General features: G+C 57.4%; 7 protein-coding genes across 7 annotated transcripts; 5 read left to right on the top strand and 2 right to left on the bottom strand.

The window, feature by feature from the left end:
- Positions 1-307: 307 nt before the first annotated feature.
- On the top strand, positions 308-3,488 carry MKK02DRAFT_20608 (uncharacterized protein; the record flags this gene model as incomplete). Its single annotated transcript, XM_053086284.1, has 7 exons — positions 308-639; positions 696-1,026; positions 1,072-1,182; positions 1,236-2,118; positions 2,174-3,087; positions 3,129-3,324; positions 3,409-3,488. 7 exons carry the CDS (start codon positions 308-310, stop codon positions 3,486-3,488), a joined length of 2,847 nt encoding a protein of 948 aa, XP_052942485.1.
- A 106-nt stretch (positions 3,489-3,594) lies between these two features.
- MKK02DRAFT_41020 (uncharacterized protein) lies at positions 3,595-5,692 on the bottom strand (the record flags this gene model as incomplete). The annotated part of the gene is made up of 6 exons (XM_053091383.1): positions 3,595-4,732; positions 4,808-5,108; positions 5,186-5,255; positions 5,311-5,383; positions 5,446-5,501; positions 5,567-5,692. The coding sequence occupies 6 exons, from the start codon at positions 5,690-5,692 to the stop codon at positions 3,595-3,597; spliced, it is 1,764 nt and encodes a 587-aa protein (XP_052942486.1).
- Positions 5,693-6,607: 915 nt separating this feature from the next.
- On the top strand, positions 6,608-8,952 carry MKK02DRAFT_41021 (uncharacterized protein; the record flags this gene model as incomplete). Its single annotated transcript, XM_053091384.1, has 9 exons — positions 6,608-7,055; positions 7,105-7,159; positions 7,223-7,355; positions 7,424-7,464; positions 7,501-7,630; positions 7,681-7,720; positions 7,764-8,169; positions 8,245-8,652; positions 8,721-8,952. 9 exons carry the CDS (start codon positions 6,608-6,610, stop codon positions 8,950-8,952), a joined length of 1,893 nt encoding a protein of 630 aa, XP_052942487.1.
- A 175-nt stretch (positions 8,953-9,127) lies between these two features.
- MKK02DRAFT_41022 (protein regulator of cytokinesis 1) lies at positions 9,128-12,162 on the bottom strand (the record flags this gene model as incomplete). The annotated part of the gene is made up of 10 exons (XM_053091385.1): positions 9,128-9,901; positions 9,948-10,085; positions 10,137-10,369; positions 10,554-10,701; positions 10,759-10,908; positions 10,969-11,289; positions 11,347-11,651; positions 11,700-11,730; positions 11,782-11,835; positions 11,887-12,162. The coding sequence occupies 10 exons, from the start codon at positions 12,160-12,162 to the stop codon at positions 9,128-9,130; spliced, it is 2,430 nt and encodes an 809-aa protein (XP_052942488.1).
- Positions 12,163-12,424: 262 nt separating this feature from the next.
- On the top strand, positions 12,425-13,355 carry MKK02DRAFT_35457 (putative CDP-diacylglycerol-serine O-phosphatidyltransferase; the record flags this gene model as incomplete). The annotated part of the gene is made up of 4 exons (XM_053089179.1): positions 12,425-12,549; positions 12,595-13,171; positions 13,219-13,281; positions 13,341-13,355. 4 exons carry the CDS (start codon positions 12,425-12,427, stop codon positions 13,353-13,355), a joined length of 780 nt encoding a protein of 259 aa, XP_052942489.1.
- A 668-nt stretch (positions 13,356-14,023) lies between these two features.
- On the top strand, positions 14,024-17,131 carry MKK02DRAFT_41024 (Bestrophin, RFP-TM, chloride channel-domain-containing protein; the record flags this gene model as incomplete). The annotated part of the gene is made up of 11 exons (XM_053091386.1): positions 14,024-14,082; positions 14,145-14,188; positions 14,279-14,357; positions 14,411-14,463; positions 14,513-14,577; positions 14,627-15,214; positions 15,288-15,382; positions 15,425-15,994; positions 16,054-16,360; positions 16,418-16,492; positions 16,544-17,131. 11 exons carry the CDS (start codon positions 14,024-14,026, stop codon positions 17,129-17,131), a joined length of 2,523 nt encoding a protein of 840 aa, XP_052942490.1.
- A 502-nt stretch (positions 17,132-17,633) lies between these two features.
- Positions 17,634-19,520, top strand: MKK02DRAFT_30460 (uncharacterized protein; the record flags this gene model as incomplete). Its single annotated transcript, XM_053088053.1, has 7 exons — positions 17,634-18,442; positions 18,501-18,526; positions 18,588-18,702; positions 18,837-18,933; positions 19,004-19,097; positions 19,157-19,230; positions 19,296-19,520. 7 exons carry the CDS (start codon positions 17,634-17,636, stop codon positions 19,518-19,520), a joined length of 1,440 nt encoding a protein of 479 aa, XP_052942491.1.
- Positions 19,521-19,597: the final 77 nt, after the last annotated feature.

The following is a 19,597-nucleotide window of genomic DNA, read 5'->3' on the forward strand; positions in this document are numbered from 1 at the left end:
CACGGTTGTCTCCATATGCGTCTCTCTTAGTCCGCCTGCAACCGCCAGCTCCTCATTCCCTAACCCTGTTGATGCCTTATCGCCCTCTAGCACGCACACTTCTGTCAGCGACACGGTCGGTATCGGCGCGGCAGGATCTATCACAAAGAGCCGCGCAAAGATGGCCTCGCAAAGAAATGGAGGCCCCTCGGTTATCTCCCCACCAAGCAGCTTCCGCTCCCTCGACCCCTTTCCCCAGCTCTCGCCGACCGCTTCGAGCTCCTCCCGTCCCTCCGGTCCACCCCGTAATGCGCGACAACAAAGTATCATGTCCACCTTCAGCTCCCTCGCCGAGTTCACACCTACGAAGGCCTCCTCCGCCTACTCGGCCAGCCGACAATACACGCCAAATCCGAATCTAAGGCATATCTCTTCTTCGTCGGTATTGCCTTCAGACTCAGGCGCGTCCACGCCGGACTACAAGCGTCGGGCAAGGCGGATGGCGGAGAAGGGATTGATCAAGGAGGGAGAGAGGGATTGGGGGAATGTGGAGCCGGACGAGGTGTTTAGGAAGCTGCCGGTGTTGGAGGTCAGAAGGGTGGAAGGGAAGATGAGGCAGGAGGCTCTGGATAAGCAGTCAGAGCTGAGGGCTATGGTCGGGTGAGTGGCGCAGCTTCTATAACGATCATACGGACTAGTTAAGCTGACACTGCTAGAACACGGTATCGAGACCTCCTCACCTCCGCTACCCAAATATCTACCCTCCGGACCGCCTCCCTCCACCTCTCAGACTCCCTCCGGACAGTAGCCAACACCTGCTCCAACGCGGACGATATCGCCATCACAGCTGAGAACTCTACTCAAGTCTCCGACACAGAGGACGTCATGACCCTCCTCCCGGTCGCGGCGCACATGAAACTCCTCCTAGACGCGCCGGAAGCGCTGTATGCGTACCTTGCGGAAGGGGAGGTGTTGCGCGCGGGGTGGTTGTGGCTCGTGGCGAGGGTGGTCAAGGAAGGATTGGCGGGTATGGGAGAAGCGAGCGAGGTGAGCTGAGAGGTGCCGTTACTAGAGCCTTAGCTGACCCTGAAGGTGTATCAACCGCTATTGGCCAAGCAATGGGAGGTGCTTGTCCCGTTCAGAGCGCAGATCGTACAGCGGGCATCAGAGAAGCTCAGGTCCAAGGACAAAATAGAGACCAGGGTAAGCTTCGAAGGTCGGATAAATGACTTCTGCCCATAAGCTGACGTCCGCAGACTCTAGCGGAAACTCTTTTGACAATAGTGCTGCTCGACAATCTCCCCGTCCCCGAGGCGCTATCTCTACTGCTCAGCCAGCGATCCCTAGCTCTTCGAGACCTACTCGCCCATCCTACCGCCTCGGCACCCGCTCCCGGCCCGTCATCGCGGACAGGCAAATCGGTTGAACCTAGCCTACCGCCAGCCGGTCCGTCCATCGGTGACGTCCTCGGCTCAGCCGTCCAGTGCCTCTTAAGCACCTCCGAAGCTGCCCACCAAGTCTTCGCGAAACAGTCCGACCGCTCCGAGAGCCTTCTGGAAGAGCTTATCCGGCTCGTCCAAAAAGGCGACATCAACCCCCCAACCATCACTCAGCACACCCCACTCCGGCGCTCATCCTCCTCTACACATACTAGGCGAGCGTCACGCCTGGTTTCGATCTCATTACCTTTCAACGACCCCTCGTCCCCCTCTACCTCCGATGTACCTCCCATTACTACCATCCGAATCCTTCGGTCCCTCCCTTCCTCTCAGATCCTGCTTCGGCACCTCCCGGCATCGATAACGGGCTTCACTCCGTTCATCACACCGCCTCAATCCCCGGACCTTGATACTCAGCTGGAGAAGTGGCAGAGTGACGGACTGGGGATATTGGGCGGAGCGGCGCCTGCTTGGTTGGCGGATTTGAGCTCCGCTCAGGCTGTATGGGCTGTAAGAGGGAGTTTGGTCCGGGCGGTAGGCGAGGGGGAGTTTGAGGGGAGAATAGGGAAAGCGTTGGAGGATGAGTGGGGAGCGAGGACGAGGGGGATCTGGATAGCGGGGTTTTCGGACCTGGTGCATACCACAGAACGGGAAGTAGGAAGGGCTGTCGAGGAGATCCAATCCAAGGGGAACGAGAGCGGTATGTCTTCCACTGGCGATTTCTTTCGATCGGAGAAGACTAGCTGATGCCCCAGATATCAATCCCGAGAAATACGTCTTCTCAGCAATGACATTCCCCTCGGTCGCCTCTGCAACACTCAACATTCCCAACCCCGTCTCGTTCCCGACCTTCATGGCTGGCGTGAAGAAGCGGAACGTCTACCGCACGCCGCTTCTCGATCGGGTGTTGAGCGTGCTGGAGGATCAAGCGAGGGCTTTACAGTCAGACGTGAGGGGTCTGCCGGAGGGGTTGGTAGGGGTGTACACCGAGTTGGTGGCGGATGCGCTGGAGCGGATTGTGGCGGTGCTTCGTGCCTCTCTTGACGGACTGAGAGAAATGGAGGACGGAGGGGAGAAGCGGGTATATGCGGAGTTGTTGGTTGGGCGGGTAGCGCTGTTCTTGGCGAGACAATCCACGTTCCTCGAGGATCTTTCCGGTCGTCCCAAAACATCATCAGGTGAGCTGCGTTGCGCGGGATTGTTGCTCAACCAAGCTGACCTACCAGACCCGATCCTGACGTCCCTCATCTCTCTCCACGCAGACTCCACCTCCTCCTGGCGCACCACAAGCATCACCACCGCCCTCACACACCTCACTCCCCTCTTCAGTCCCCTGCGCGGCCCACGCGAAGTTCTCGCATCATGGCAAGGCCCCCATCCAATCTCCCCATCCGCTTCCGTGGTCGTTACACTCAACTCACTCGTCAAGGCCATTCGACACCTCGGAATTCCACCTTCTCCACCTTCGCCCGATGGGAAAGGGGAGGAGCAGCAACAGGTGGTCAGGCAGCTTGTGGAGGGGTTCGTGGACTCTGCGCTGGAGTTAGAAGGGTGGGCGGAGATGAAGGATGAGAGCTGCGTGCAGGCTGTAGTCGATCTGGGGTTCTTGTGTTTGGTCAGAGGCGGAAAGGTGGCGGATGATGCGGCGGTACAAGGGATGTTGAACAGGGTGAGCTAGCAGCTGCATACCATCCAGTCGATATGGCTCAGAAGCTCACACCGCAGATACCCGAATCATACCAAACTACCCTCCCTCCGCTCCTCTCACCTATCCTCGCTGAATCTCTCCGGCGCGTCCAACTCATCCTCCACCCAATACTCACTCATCTTCCGCCGACTTTGACTCCCTCGCTTGACCTATCCGCGACTTCTGCACCCGCCAAAACGCGCGGACCGGCCGATACGCGTGCACAACTCCTTCGCTTCGGTGCGCCACTAGGACGGATCGCTGCTCCTGGAATTGGCTCTGGGGAGGGCGAGGCAAAATCAGCGGGGACGACAGAGTTCAGAAGTCCGATCGCGGTCGCCAAGCCTGGGAAACGGTTTGGGCTAGTCAGTATCGCGTCGTGATGCAACATCTATCTGTTGGCTGCAGTGTCATTCAAAGTGCTACATTATATGCTCTCTAGATACAGGCCAGCTACTTCCAGCCTGGCGTTGACGCATTTGAAACGTCCTATCTCCCCGTATACCTAGGACTGTCCGGCGCTAAGCCTGTGCGTTCCCCCACATCCACCTCGTGTTCCAGCCGCCCCTCCCTCGGGACATCCGTATACAGCGGTGGGAGATCTACGACATCTTCCACCCTCCCCGCGTCCGCATGTCTGCGGAACTGCGGTTGTCTATCCTCCCTCGACTGTCTGTTCCCACTTCCTCGGGAATTCCCGCTCCCTCCGGCCCCTACTGGGATAGCTGGGAGATAATCCGGATGATCGTGGTTCATCACACGCATCCCCCCGCCTCCGCCTATGCCATCGCCCAAGCCAATGCCAGCGCCAGCACCAGGTGGCAGACCCAGCATATTCTGCGTATCCCTCTTGAGCGAAGGTACCGAGTCGTTCGAGCCGCCCGTCCTTGAGACAGGCGGGGACAATTGATGAGGCGATACCGCCGTACTCGTACCTGCCGCGCTGGATCCGGGTCCGAGAGGCGATTTCGACGGTAATGGACCAGCCACCCCGTTCCCTTCCCAACGTTCTCGCTCCCGCTCCCTATCCTCCCCCATCGACCCTCTCCCGCCGACACCAGCCGCAGCGCCCACACCCGCCACTCCCGCCGAAGTCATCGTCCCTCCTTCCGACACCCCAAAGCTCCCCCTCCTCTCTTCTCCAGGTACAGCCGAGTACCTCCCTCCTCCCCCGCTCGCACTGGTAGGGTACGGCGAAACGACCGGCATCCCCACTTGGGCATCACTATACCCCTGTCCATCTGTATCTCCATCATCAATCTCATCCGCCAGGTCCACCTCTTCCGCCTTCCGCTTATTCCCCCTCGCGTCCAGACCCATCCTGAGCCGCCGTCGCCGGCGGAGGCAGAACCAGATCGTCACGCCGGCGATAACAAGAGCTGCGAGGCATCCGACGACTATACCGGCGATAGCGGCGCCGAAGCCGTTGTCCCCGCCGCCGCCGCTATTGCCGTATGCCAGAGTCTGGGCGGGTCGGGTAGCGACCGGTAGGGTGTTGGTGGCTACCCCGATGGGCCAGGCGCCCGTGCCCATGATGCTTTGGGAAACGCAGGAGGAGGGAGTGTTGTTGGTATTGGCGACTTCGTAAATGCCTGCTGCGCCGCCTCTACCGTACCCGTTCTTGTTGCTGCAAAGTATCAGCTCGAGCTCGAACGTCCATCCTTTCTCTTCATTACAGGCCTAGCGCAGGAGGCTGACTCACTTCATCACCACCGTAAACCTGGTCCCCGTCGTCATATTAACCACCCAGTCGGTACTCCACCCGCTCTTCTGCTCGAGCACCACATCAAACGGGTAATACCGCTGCGTGAGCGGAATGACCGTAAAGTTGTACGGCGCATTCGCGGAACTGCCATCCCAGGCTATTTCGAACCCGTTGGAGCACTGTTGGGCGCGCCCGGCGACAGAGTAGGAGAAGGCTTTGGCGGTTTGATTGCGGGAGGCGGTGTTGAGGCAGGAGGTGTCAGGAGAGGAGGAGACGATTTGGAGGGCGGAAGTGCCGCCTGAAGGTCAGCCAAGTCCATCTGTAGGCGCGTAGACACCGCTCTGCACAGGTCTACGAGCAGGACAACAGACTTACCGGATCCGACGCCTCGGGCGTCAGACATGAGCATCACGTAGTTCGTCCCCTGATTAAGCTGGACTTGTATCTGGAAGGATCAGCTCAAGGTCTCGACTACCGAGTTTGGGACCACTCCAGCTGACCTGATAGAACCCCTGGTTATTTGAATACGCTGAAGCTGGTATCTGGTAGATGAAAGGCTGTTGACCTATTGGTCTGCACAGCTATCAGCTCCCACTGCCCCTTTCGCTTCAAATAGGCAGAGCTCCTGAACTCACACGACCCAAGCTTGGAATGGCGCGACCGCTCCAGCTCCCCAAGTCAGATTGACAAGCTGAATCATCAGCTCATGCCCCCGCCAATCTAGTCTCAAGATAGGTAGGTCGGCCTTTGGCTCACCTGACACTGCGATACCTGCGTCGGCCACATAAAGAAGAATTTCCCAGGTCCGGGCGTCGCGTCCGTCTGCGATCGGACAGAGGCGGGACCGAGCCCTAGTGCCAGGGCGAGGAAGAGGGGAATCATCGTACGGCCTTCCGCGTGGATGGAGAAGTGTGGCGTATAGACCTGGGAGATGTCGAGATCGGGACCCTTTCGTAGTGCAATAGTCAAGCGGTGTCTGTTTCGATTCAAGACACAATCAGAACCGCAGTATCCGAAAGGAGTGTGTAGGTGATGTCCTTCAATGCGGGACGGGGAAGGACTCTCGACGCGCCAATTACTTTTTGATCTTCGTCGCTGTAAACAGAAGCTCGCTATATAGGGGCGAAACGACCTACTCCGGGACCCCTTTTCCGGTGTGAAACGTGAAACAGCGAGGAGGAGGAGGAGGAGGGTGGGGGAGTGATATCGCCGAGGCTGAGCTTCGCGCAGTCTTGGCTGCTCGACAGCGTCGTCCTAGGAAGCAGGCGAAGCCGCGGGCTCTACTAGATCCGACAGTATAGAAGAGATGGACAAGGTGAAAAGAAAGCGTTGTCACGCTTGCACGTTAGCACCGCCGTCAGGCACAGCTCAGGCTCAGAGCTCAGGCACAACGTCACGGCCGGGATGGACGGCCGAGCACTTGGAGACCCCACATCGGGAAGATCTGCTTCGAGTGAGAGGTTCATGCAGGTCTGCAGACTGACACTACATCACAGCCATCGAAGGGACATCTTCGCTGTTCGGTCAGCAGACGCAAAGTCGTCGAGCTGAAAATATGAAATAGGGAGGGAGCTGGGACTCTGGGAGCAAGATATTGTTCTCCTGGCCCCCGGTGCGCGAGAGCTGACTAGGCTGACTCGTTCAACTCCTTTGGATCTCTTGGACAGGCACCCGAAGAGCCCAGATGACCGATCTGACTCTGTCCGAGCGCCCAGCTTCGTTTCTGCTTGACTAAAACCGAGTCGAGAGATAATCTCACTGCACAGTTGACGTTCTTTGAGTCACGCCCACGCCAGCATGGACGCGATCTCCGACGGTCCTGCATTGTCCCGCTCCTACACCTCGATCGGTCCAGCTGCGTCAGACACCTCTGAAGATGATATGCCGCCCACCACGATAAACCGACCCTGGCCCGAACACCCTCCACCGCACGTCGGCGACCAAGCCGCCCGTCCGTCAGCCCCAATCCTCCGTCCCGATCTCGGCCTGTTTTGGGACACTCCAGTCGCCCAGGCAGAAGCAGCCGCCCAGCCGGGCGCGGCCACTCAGGCGGCACCAGCTACCTGGCCGGCACCACCGCCCTTCGGACCACCGCCCATCTCCAATGGCAGCGAGTACCGCAACATCGTCATTTGCATCGACGGTACCGGCAATAAGATCGGAGACAAAAATACCAATGTAGCCAAGACATACAACGTCCTTCTGAAAGATGCGACGCAGCTGGTCTTCTACATCACCGGCCTGGGTATGTTTGGGTTCAACGGACCCTGCTTTGTGCCGCGCTAATCAAACAGGCACAGATTCAAAGCAGAATCTAGTCACTCGCGCAAAGAATCTTGCGTTCGGAAGGTGAGTATCCTGCTCTTGCCAAAGTGTTCCAGCTGTACCGGGGACACCGCTGATGATTCGCAGCGGGCTCGACAAGCAGGTCTGCGAAGCCTACGAGATCCTAGTCAAGGAATCTCGACCGAACGATAGAGTGTACCTTATAGGCTACTCGAGAGGTGCCTGGGCCGTGAGGGTTTTGGCAGCGATGTTGCAGTGGGTGAGTTTCGTTATTCCCCGGGGGCCACTGTTGTGGGCTCGACGGGTAGAGTGGAGCTGATTTGACAGCCATTGATCCTTAGGTCCGACCAGACATATCTGATACATCCGTAGGTTTCGAGGAGACCCTCAACTGAATCATGCAGGCTGTATGATCTCTGCACAGCTGAGAAGTCTGAGCTCAATGTGGAGACCGTAAAGGGGATTCAGCTTCCAACGAGATTCCGGAAAGCTATGCGCGAGCGTTTAGCGGGTGTCTACTTTATGGGCGTTTGGGTGCGTCATGAGATAACCAGATGATACCAATACCTTTTGCTGACGGACAGGACTCGGTCTCGTCTTTGGGCGGCCCGCTTCGTCTTCCCAGTGAGTAACCCGGTTCACACGTACAATCTCGAGCTTATCTCAGTCATCCCCTCCGCGGCGGCCCCGCAGGAAGTACGCATATTTCGGCAGGCGCTAGCCCTCGACGAGCACCGCTCCCGCTTCTCCCCAGAGTACTTCCAGCACCATGGCGCCTATGGCGAATTGCAGCAGATCAGAAAATGGGCTACGCTCATATCTGACTATGTGGCACGCGCGGACCATCCCGGCCTCGATACCAACCAAGTCAGGGATCTACTCAAGGACGTGAGAAGCTCGCAGCGGGGTTTGAACAAGGTCCTCGGTACGCACATCGTCTCTGTCGAACGGAGCGGAACACGTCCCATCACGGTCAAGGGCCGCGTCGAGTGTTGGTTCGCGGGGTGTCATTCGGACGTTGGCGGAGGAGGTGAGGAAAACGGGAAGCCGAGCTTGTCCAACATCCCCTTCAGGTACGTTACGCGTTTTGGCGTATCACGACATGGCCCTGTAGCTTATTAAGAAGCGGGCTGGCGCTGATGGCGCAGATGGATGTTACGCGAAGCAGCCAGAAGCGGGATACGGCTCAGTCTGGAGGGTATGACGGACCACCTATCATGCGTCGCGCCCGAATTCTGGAATCCAACTTTCCTGCGTGCGGCCCTATCAAAGTCACCGGCGGATCCCTTCCACGCGGACCAGGCCGAACACATCCGTGCTCTGTTTCAGCCGGGCAACGCACCGGAGAACGTCGATCAAGGTCACCTGGAAGGCCTCGCAACAGTCCTGGCGCTTTGGGACTCATACGGTTCACACGGCGACGGGGCGGTGTCATCCCTTGATATGGCGGCGAAAAAGAACGAAAGTCTGAAGGGGGCGTACCATGCTCTTGAGGCGATACTGGTGAGGCGGAGAAAGTACTCGGCGAGCGGGAACCCGAAGAAGGATGGCCTCATGTAAGTTCAATATCCTCTTTTTACCCTGACACTGCTCTCGCACTTGATGCTGCGCTGACCGACCAAAGGTTCCACCTAGGCCGACCTCGGCAAATTTCACCTGGACACAAATGCCATTACTCGGTTCTCCGGCAAATCGAGTACGAGGACCGACAGGCTAAAGAGATGGAGAGGAAGAAAGGGAAGCGATTCTGGATGGGAAAGAACAAGTTGCCAATGGCGCGAGGGGCGTGGGATTGGCCGACATGGGAAGCTGTGCGAGACAGAGAAGCCGATGATGATATCATGTGGGAGTTCTAGCTAGGTATTCACCGTCCAGTATCCCATATGCAATGTGGACGTACAGCATCGTTGACTTTGATGATCCGTTGTTCGGTTTCGGGTCTGACGCTATAAGAGCATGCTTCGGGCGAATCATGGTGCAGTATACAAATCTCAAGCCCAATCAGATCAAGTCTCCACCTTCTCTCTCACGTCATTCGAACACATCCCCCTCTTCCTCCTCCATCATCTCCATGTCCATCCCCGTCCCCTCTCCTTGCCCTCCATGCCCATACCCGTCCCCATCCCCCTCATCGCTTGTTCCCACCTCGACCCCACTGATAAACCCAAACCCACACGCGACGCTCGCCCTCGGCCTGAAGCTCTTCCGAGGCGGCCGCCGCCCGTTCGCCTTGGCGATAGCGTGTAGCGGTGGAAGCGGGACCTGCACCTTCCCCGACGTACCTCCTCCAGTCCCAGGGATCGATAGTGAGGCGTTGGTCGTGGAGGTGGCGGCGTAGGATGGGATGCGACTAGACGATATGGGCGGTACGAGCTTGCCGCTTAGCGCTGGACGAGGGAGAAGGCAAGAAACGAGCGTAGGCGAGCTACTCGGATCCCTCCCTCTCCCTAGACCCGATCCGGATCCGCTGCCTGTACCGCCGCTGACGACCCGGTTGGAGGTACTGGTCGATGTCACGCTGGAGGGTATCCGTGTCCGACTCGGTTGTCGAATCCCCGTCCCCATCCCCGTGCCGGTACCGAGCGAGACCGACGGCGGCTGAGCCACCTTCTGCCGCTTGTTCATACTCATCATGACCGGCGTAGGCGTCGGGGCTTCCCTCTTCCGGCCATACGTCCCCGATATAGACGTGGAATGGGAAGAGGCGGTAGATCGTGTGGAGGGTAAAGGGGTGGGACGGATTGTTTTGGCGGGAGCGAGGGGACGGGGCGGAGGGGCGGTAGGTGCAAGACCCATCCTTATACGCTATACAGTCAGCTCGGTATTCCCAGTCGAGGTTCGGCGAGCTGACCTTCTTGGCTTCTTTAGCCTGATCTTTCGCTTCCAACGCATTATGTATCTTATCCACCACCCTCTCGCCCTGGACCATGAATGGCCGTTCGTTCGCCTCTTCCCAAACTGGCAAGTACTTCAACAGCTCCTGCTCCACCTGAAAGGTCAGCTTACTCCCGTGCTAAAGGATACAGAAGGGCGAGCTTACTCTTGGTTTTGCCACAGTCACCCTCTTCCTCAACTTCTCCTCCCGCAACATAGCCCCTCCCCTCCGCTTGAACCGATCCGGGTCCGTCTGCGCCCTCTCCAGCTCATCTTCATCCACCACCAAAGCATGCCATTCCCTCACTTTCGGCAAGAGGTTCGCCTTGCTCTCAATCTCTGCGCGGAGCTGCTCGATATAAGTTTCATGCTCAGCGAGTAATTCTTCGCAGTAATCGTCTATCTCGTCAGCTTGGACCCTCGCTGAGGACCGGTAAGGACGGGCGCGAGAGATGGAGATATTCCCTGGGCGAGGGAAGAAAGGGGTGGCGGAATGCCGAAGGAAGGAAGGTTTGAGGAAGGGTATCGTCGAGCTGACGGGGAGGGAGGGGTGGCGAATCTCATTCCAAGATATATGACTCACCATTGATGTACGCCCCAAAGTCCGACTTCTCTTCGTCCGAGAGCATAAGCTCCGTCCATAGACTATCAATCTCGGCGCGGACAGAGACGATAAACGACGAGAGGCTGGAACGGCGGAGTTCGAGGCATCGTTCCAGTTCTGCTTCATACTACCATGTCAGCTTCATGTTCCTGTCCTATCTCTCGGCGGGAAGAGGCCAGCTCACCGCTTTGATGGCCGCCTCGCTACACCCGATATTCATCTGGATGAAAAGATCAATATGATCCTGATCCAGCTGTAATCGCTGCCAGAGGGGTTCCAGCTGGTCGTATATCGCTTGGATCCGGATCGCCCTAGTGGCCTGTTCCTTCTCCCACTGTCTTATCAGCTTTGCCACTCTTCTCTTCAGACTGAGAAAGAAGGTCAGCGGACATACCAATTCCCGTACCTCCTCCACCCACCGAATCAACCCCACATCCGGCTCTACCCCCTGCATACTCTCCAAATCCCCCTCCACTTCATTCTCCCCTCCCTCCTCGTCCACACCAGGAACCATCCCCACCTTCTCCGTCACCACTCTCGCCAGGAGTCGCTCATACCCCTGCTGCGCGCCTGGCGTCTCTTCGGTGGATCGATTGGGGAGGAGGTGGAGTGGGAAATGATGTGGGTGGGAAAGAGGGATCGGGGGGAGCGCGAGCTCGGTGTGGAGGGTACGGAGGTCGTGCATTGATGATTCGAGGTCGACTAGGCGGCTCGCCTGGACATCAGTATGCTTCCCTCCCGGATACAAGAAGTTGGGGGCGGACAAGCGTACCCTTTCTTCGAGCGCGACAGTGACGCGACTCTCCAGCTCCCCCGTGACCGCCTCGCTGACATCGTACAGTCCCTCCTCTCCCGCCGTTGGAGGCGCAGGGATGACAGAGACGGAATCGCTCCGACCTTTCCGATCGACAGATAAACGCCCGCCGGCAGCTGTGCCGCTGACGATCCGAGCGAGACCAGGTGCGGGCGGTACCATACTGCCGTGGTTTGACCCAGAAGCTATCGGAGCCAGGGGTGCGGCGGGCTCGAAAGGTGCTCCGAGGAGGATGGCGAGTTGATTCAGGTAGGATTGTTGTTCTGCCTGTTAGCTATGTTGGGTGAATGATCAACGAGGAAAGGGCTTACTTTCGATATGCTTTAGGCGTTCGTCATATACCTTCCGAGTCAGCTTCTTCCTTCTTTGAGGGGTTCGTAGCTGATGACATACCTTCTCCAGCTCCTCTGACTGCTTAACGAGCCTCTCCAACTGCTTCGGCAAACTCTGACCAGTCAGCTTCTTCCCCCTCCCATTTCCCTCGCCGTTTGTACTCACCTCATTCTCCACACTCTCCCTTCTGCTCTCCTGTATCACATTCCGCCCTTTATCACCTACCGCCCTCGCAAGACACGCCAGCCGTCTCTTCTGCCCCGCAATCACATCCTTGTACTCATCCACCTGTAGTTCCCTCTCTCGGAGAAGCGTCTCAACCGCCGCTTTGATGGCTGTTTCGATCCGTTCTTGATCCCCTTGTAGGGCTGTCGTGTCCAGTGCGAGTTGTGCGTGTAGCGACTGGAGATGCGGGAGGTGTTCGGCTAGGTAGGCTGACATACTGCCTGTAACATAGAGGGTAGAATGGAGAAGGAGAGGCCAAGAGGTGAGGTAAGGTTTGTTGACGCCAAAAGAGAAGTCAGTCTCGCGTGGCAGCGGAATCAAATTGAGTACACAATTGCCACGTGCTAAGCTTGACGTCATTCCTGGGCCATGAGCCAAACCCAAAGGAAGATCAGACCAGGTATGCGGCGAAGTGATCCACTCTCTTTCTCTATTGCCCTTCATCCTATCACTACCCAGAACCATACACTCAGCCATCATGTCTGCGCCTACACCAGTCAAGAAACGTTCCTTCACAGAGAACAAGGGCGCCACCGTCGTCGAGGAGAAGAAGAAACTCCTGCAGCAGTACAAGGACGATGATGGGCACTTTTCCCTCGTCCGGTAAGCTCCCCTCCTTCTCCCCAGCTGGCCTTAGCTCACAGCCAGCAACTTCCGCCTCGCAGACATGATCACCATCATGAATGGCGTCTGCGGAACCCTCTCCATCCTCTCTTCGGCTCGATACCTCATCCTCTCCTCCAACCTCCCCGGACCCCCCTCCGCCGAAGCCGTCCGTGTCCTCTACTTTGCCCACCTCCTCCCTATCCTCGGGTTCGGCTTTGACGCCCTGGACGGCAAGGTCGCACGATGGCGCGGCGGCGGATCCATGCTCGGCCAAGAAATGGACTCGCTCGCCGATCTCGTTTCCTTCGGCGTCGCACCGGCCACCCTCGCATTTACGCTCGGACTGCGCACGGCTCTCGACTGCGTTTGTCTGCTGTTGTTTGTGTCGGGCGGTCTGGCGAGGCTGGCGAGGTTCAACGCGACGGTCGCGCTCATCCCGGCCGACAAGAGCGGGAAGAGCAAGTACTTTGAGGGGTTGCCCATTCCCTCGAGTCTGTTCTTGACGAGCATGATGGCGTATTGCGTCAAGAAGGGGGCGTATGCGATGGGCAAGCGGGGCGGGGGATCGGTGCCGTTTGGGTTGGTGACTCTGTTTGGCGAGAAGGGGGGTTACGGCGATGTGAGCTTCGTTTGCCCCTACGTGGAGTTGCCAAGCTGACTCTCTAGGTCCACGTCGCTTCTTTCATTTTTGCCACCTGGGCTGCTATGATGGTTTCAAAGACGCTCAAGGTACGTCCAGCTGGAAGCTCCGTCTCAGCTTGCAGCAGACGAGTAAGCTGACTCGACAGGTACCCAAATTATAGCGAAAGAGAGAGAAGAGAAGAAGAGGAAATGTCCAAACTCGATAGACAGCGAGATCAGTACACGAGAACCGAAGCGATGCATACGATGTGACCTATCACGATCCTTCGATGCTGCGAGCACCGAGCGGACGCATTGCTAAGGCTGTAACAACGCGATTACCCCGCGTCACGCGTCACGGTCGAAGGTGAGTTCAGGGAATGTCGTCAAGCTGTGTGCTTCTGTGTGTGTTTCGGAAATTTTCACCTTCACCAGCCTTCACCCCATTCTGCTCATCCTCCCCATCCCCTCACATGTCGTATGAGGGTGGAGCCATGCAGACCAACCTTTGGGACCTGGGCTAGTGGACCGCGAGGAGTCCGCGAGTGGCCCTCAGGGCGGAGGTGGAAATGGGGATCTTGGGGAGCATGACGATGAAGCAAGGAGCCAAAGGAGGGTTCACCATGTCCAAGCGGACAAGGTTTGGTCGTGTGGTCCGAGCGAGCGGGCTGCGGCTGCGGCTGCGGATCCAAGCAGGGAACATGAGGCCATGTGCTTCTCTACCTCCTCCTCCTTCTGGTTTGACCATTCATCCACGTCTCTTGAGCTGGACTCACTCAACCTGACACATCGATACCTATAGCCTTCATCACGACACCACGCCAACGACTCTGGTCCGACGCGAGACACGATGGGGATCAAACATGCCTTCAAGTGGGCGGCGTTCCGATTCACTTCTACCATCCTCGAGTAAGCTCCCTCTCTTCGCCCGTGACCTGACTGGATTGGCGTGGATCAAGCTGATCAAGTAGTGATATTCAACATCAAGTCATCTTCTTTACGCTCTTTGCAGTTAGTGAGTCAACCTTCCCCCAAGCTCGCTTTCAACTCGGTCCGCTGCTCTGAAGGAGAATAGCTCGTTTGGAGCTGGGCGCTGATTCATCAGTGGTCTGCGCCGTCAGTGAAAAGACCGGTACCAACCTGGGTATCAACAACGTGATGATCTCCGTCCTCGGCACTGTCGTGTAAGCTGGACGATGCCTTCATTCTTGCGAGGGTCAAAAGCTCATTCGTGCAGCTCTTTGACCGTCTCGTTCAAGACCAACTCGGCCTACAATCGGTGGTGGGAAGGTGAGCTTCCATGTTCCGCTTCATTTTGAGAACCGAGCTGATGATGTAGGACGGAATATCTGGGCGACCTTGACTTCGAACAGCCGACACATGGCCATGCTGATGTGGATGCATGTAAGCTACGTCCACCTTGACTTGAGACCGACAAAGCTGACAGTCTCAGGTTCCCAACAGCAAGCCCCCAGCGAAGGACGATCCAAAGGACAAACCCTCCAAAAAGAAGCACAAGAATAACTCGAAATCCAAATCCAAATCGAGGTCCAAAACCCCCTCCGCCTCCGCCACCGCCCATACCGACCCCCCATCCCACTCCCGGCGCTCGTCCCGCCACTCGTTCCGAGCGACAGTACATGAAGAGCCCGAAGCGACCGAGACATTACTGCATGGGTACGGTATCACCGAGCCACCTTTGCGGGAGGCTATCAAGTTCGAGGATTCTTATGCCGGAAACGAGAAGGTGGGGGAGGGGTCTGGGTCAGGCGGTGCGGCGGTCTACCCCGCTGGGCTGGACAAGAGACCTATTGGGGCGGGATACGCGGGGAGTACGCGGACGACCAATACGGTCGCGAGTAATGCTACGGGTCTGGATATTGGGGAGGGAGAGAAGGATGGGGGAAAGGAGAAGGAGAGGCGTGGGAAGGAGGAGAAGGGGGCGTGTAAGGGCGTAGACAAGGTGCTGAGTAAGGAGGAGGAGGTCAAGATGCGGGCGCAGATCGCGGGGATGGTTGAGAAGAAGACATACATTGGCTTGGTAAGTCTGTTTCTCCGTTGTATCCGCGTTGGATGGCTTGAGGTGTCTAGAGGGGACGAGGCTGATGGACCAGGTCCAAGCTTTCGGCGTGGCTATGAAGCATGCTCTCAGGGGCGAGACCGGCCCGTTCTATACCGACCTCTACCACCTGATTGCCTTCCTTCCCAAGTAAGTCTTCTCTGAACCACCTCGACCCTAGCTGATTTTCAGATACAACATGTCCGTTGTGCCCCCTGTCAACCGAGACCACCTCTTTGTCGGGTGGAACAACGGCATCCCCCGCCAGAAAGCCGACTACGACGACGACTCCATCGCTGTCCCCCTTACCAACCCCGCCCCTTTCACCGGCTACGCCTTCGAGATGCCTCCCGCCGATTCCGACTCGGACGCGCCGCCCATCGACGAGGAAAAGACTGCGTCTACCAACTTTACAACGACATCCTATCAGTTCAGGGACCAGGCGCTCAATTCGGCTACCGCGTATATCCGTACCGAGGGCGAGAGTCGGCGTCATTGTTTCGCGCGGCTGGACAAGAAACACCGGGTGGTCAGGCGGAGTGAAGATAGGAAGGGGGATAAGGTGCCGATCACGACGGTGGAGTTGATGCCGCCCCGTCATCCCCCGCCGGCGCGGTACTATGATCTGTTTCCGCCGTTGAGGATCGTCAAGCTGGTGACGGATTGGGTGAGGCGGAGGGACTTGGTCATGAAGCAGGATAGGGTCCGGGGCGGGAAGCGAAAGAGGAACGGTGTGCACTCGGAGATTCCGCAAGAGATCATGTAAGCTCTGCTCTTCTGTCACTCTCAACATGTCGACAGGCCAATAGCTGACGATCTAGCATGTACCTCTCAGCCTACATTGACGACCTCGTCCGCCGAGAAATGATCAACACCTCGTACATCGGTCTCTTTATGAACGGCATCCTCGAATTCCAAAAAGCCCTCACCGACCTCGAAAAAATAGCAACGACGCCCATCCCCTCGGCCTACTCGTTCCACCTCCGCCTGACCGTCTGGGCGTACCTCCTGTTTTTGCCGTTCCAGATCTACCCGCTGTTGAAGTGGGTGACGGTCCCGGCGGTTACGGTGGCGGCTTTGACGTTCTTGGGGTATTTGGAGATTGGGGAGCAGATTGAGATGCCTTTTGTAAGCTAGAATACTCCCTTCCAAGGTTGGCTCCTGAGGGCAAAGCTGATATTGTAGGCGTATGATCAGAGTGATCTGGACCTCGACAAGTTTACGCTCAAGATCGCTCATCAGCTAGCTGAAGTCACCGCTGTACGCTTTCCGTCTCTCCGAAACAAGACACGAGGCTAAGCTGACGCGCAGTTCCCCTGCGATGTCCCCTCGTCCCAAATCATCCTTTCACATCTCAACCAGCCCTTCTACCCTACCCTCCAGCACTCGGCACCCGAGCTCGTCGGCGTTGGCGAAACCAAACCCGCTCCGAACCCGATGGGATTCTCGGCCGCCTTTGAGGCGTGTAAAGAGAAGGATGTGCCGGATTTGAGTCTGCCCAGTGCGGCTTCGAAGAAGGCTCGGGTGAAGCGGGCGAAGCAGAAGGAAGAGAGGAGGAAGGAAAGGAGGAGGCGGTCCCGCTCTCGTTGTCATTCCTCGTCCGAATCAAGCTCGGCAGACTCGTCCTCGGACATGGAGTCCCACTCGGACGGCGAGACCGGTTCCGACTCGGGCTCGGACTCGGGCTCGGATTCGGAGATTGATATGGAGAAGGAAGCGGAGATTCTCCTGAAGGACAACAAGCATCTCAAGGCGCTTCCGAAGTCTATCCGAGATCTAGAACTCGCGCTTACTGCGAATTGGCGCACGATCTCGACCGAGACGGAGAGCTTTATTGGGAAACCGAGGGAACAGCTGGAGAATCGCTCGGGGGTCGAGGTGGCTGTGATGACGCTGTAGGGATGGCGTAGGGAGGTAGGCTACAGCTACAGGGAGCGAGAGGGTAGGGAGTGGGATGCGACAAGGGTGGGGCAGGTGAGGAGCTGGGGGGCAGGGAGGAGCAAATGAAAAGCTGCAGGTGATTCTTGTGTATAGATCGTTAGATGTCCATACCATTATCTTATTTTCCGCTGGCGGATCACATACATATATCTTTATGCATCACTCGTTCTTCTCACTTCCCACTAGGCGAGTTACCTATCGCCGGTTCTTCCAGGGGGGCAGCCAGCGACAAGAGGAGGAATGAGGCGCAAGGTGACTGGACCATGCCGGCATTGTGTGTTTCACTTTCTTGGGGGTGGAGGAGGTCAAAGCGGTCACAACTCACGGTTCCTTCTCCGTCATTTGTACTTCATCCTGATCCTAATCCAGCATAGCACACGATTTCACCTTCATATAATCACCGCGCAATCCCCCTCACATCACGACTTCCTGCCCATCAACCCCATAATCCACCGGCATCATGCCCAAAACCGGTACCACTTCCAAGCCCAAGTCCAAACCCGCTCCTTCCCGCCCTCGCCGTAAAAGATCCTCCAACGATCCCTCAGCTTCCACCGCTCACCGCCGCCGCTCGTCTCATACGCACTCTCGGTCCGAGTCCCTCACTCCTCCTCCCGCTCGGAAGAGACCGAGCACCAGCACCAGCGCCAGCATCAAGCCCGGATCAAAGAGCGCGCCGTCGGGTACAGGACATCGTTTCAAGCCTATCTCTGGCGCGAAGGGAGGGAAGGGCGTCTCGGAGCCGTATAGGGACATCAAGGGACGCTCGAGGGCGCTGGAGAGGATGGAGGGGAGTGGAGTGTCGATGGATACTGCTACTACGGGGGAGACGGGCGAGACGGCGGATTCAGAGGTAGCTGAGGAGCCGAGGCGGAGGAGCAGGGGAGGGAGGAAGGAAGGGGATGCGAGCGAGACGGAGACGGATAGCGATGACGAGGGATCTGAGGAGGAGGAGTATAGGGGCCGAAGGGGAAAGCAAAGGCACGCGAAGGAGGATAGCAGGAGGGAGTCGAGGGGAGGAAGGAAGCTCAAAAAGAGGGGACAGCCGGACGGGATCTCGAGCATCATCAGCGGCCAAAAGCTCTCGGCGGACCAGGTGACCGCTCTCCTCGCGATGCTGGGAAAAGGGTCTGAGGCGCTGATTGGTGCGATGGAGAAGGAAGGGTTGGGGATGGCTATGGACGAAGAAGGGGGAATGGGCGAGACGGGGGAGGTTGATCTCAGGCTGGAGGACGATGAGGAGGATGAAGCGGAGTATGCAACCATGGCGTAAGCTGTCAGGATCTCACTTTATCTACCGAGTGACTACCGTAGCTGACTGTCACAGGCGAGAATGTCGACACAGCCTGGAGGGTAAGTTAGCTTGCATATAGCCGCGATGATTGGTCATCGGCTTGGAAGCTGACAATGTCAGATCGACTTCAAGCCATCACCGACGAAAACAGACACAAGATCGCTAGCTACAAGGCCGACTCGATCGTCAAGAGTGTGAAAGCGTGTGTTGAGGCTCAGCGAGGAGACAAGCTCCTGTGAGTACTCACTCAGGTCTGCGGTATCGGTCCCTTCCAGGCTGTCCCTCGGCCGGTGCTGGCTGTTTCGAGTCATCGGGTTCACTCGGGCCCACGGACGCACCTCTCCCTTGCGCGTCAGCTGACATGTACAGAAAAGAGTATTACGACTGGACCGAAGCGGAACGGGCATACAAGAAGAGTATGGTCGCCGGGTGGAACGACACCTCCAAGGCCCTCAAAGAGAAGACGGTGCGTTCAAATTCAGCTTCCAAATACAGGACGTAGTTAGCACATACTTGACATAAGCTGAACCGTACAGGAAGCGCTGGTGAATAAAGCCAAGGAGCTCGAAGTGGCAGTGGCGGAAAGGATGAGGATCGTTGCTGCAGCCCGCAAGGCATTTGCCGACAAGTGTGAGCTCACATCTAGCGTAGCATACACCTAGTGGTGGAGTTGCAGCTGACGCGGTCAGCCGAGGAGCATAGAGCGGAGATCGAGGGGTTCAAGATCGAGCTGGAGAAGTCCCGGAAGAAGCACGTAAAATTGGTGAGCTTCGTACCACGCTTCTGGTCTCGCGGCCAGTCCAGTCCGAGTGACAGCTGACAAAGCAGTACAAGAAGTACACGGACGAAGACGCTATCGCCAAAGACGTCGGGATGAGGATCAAGGACGCGATGAGCGCTTTTGCAGACAATCTCATCGTGCATGGAGCTGGGAAGAACAAGGGGAATGGAAAGAAGCGCATGGCCGAGGAGGAAGACGAGGAGGAGGATGAGGCGGAGGCGGGAGAGGATGATGATGATGAGGAGGAGGTGGAAGAGGAGGAGGAGAGCTAGGTCACGAAGTATGACAGCGACGGAGGTGTGTGTGATAAGTAGTAAGAAGATGATTCCAGATATGTGTGTAAGTAGTA

The sequence above is a fragment of the Dioszegia hungarica genome (genome assembly GCF_025882075.1).
Source record: "Dioszegia hungarica strain PDD-24b-2 chromosome Unknown MKK02contig_25, whole genome shotgun sequence".
NCBI classification, from domain to species: Eukaryota; Fungi; Basidiomycota; class Tremellomycetes; order Tremellales; family Bulleribasidiaceae; genus Dioszegia; species Dioszegia hungarica.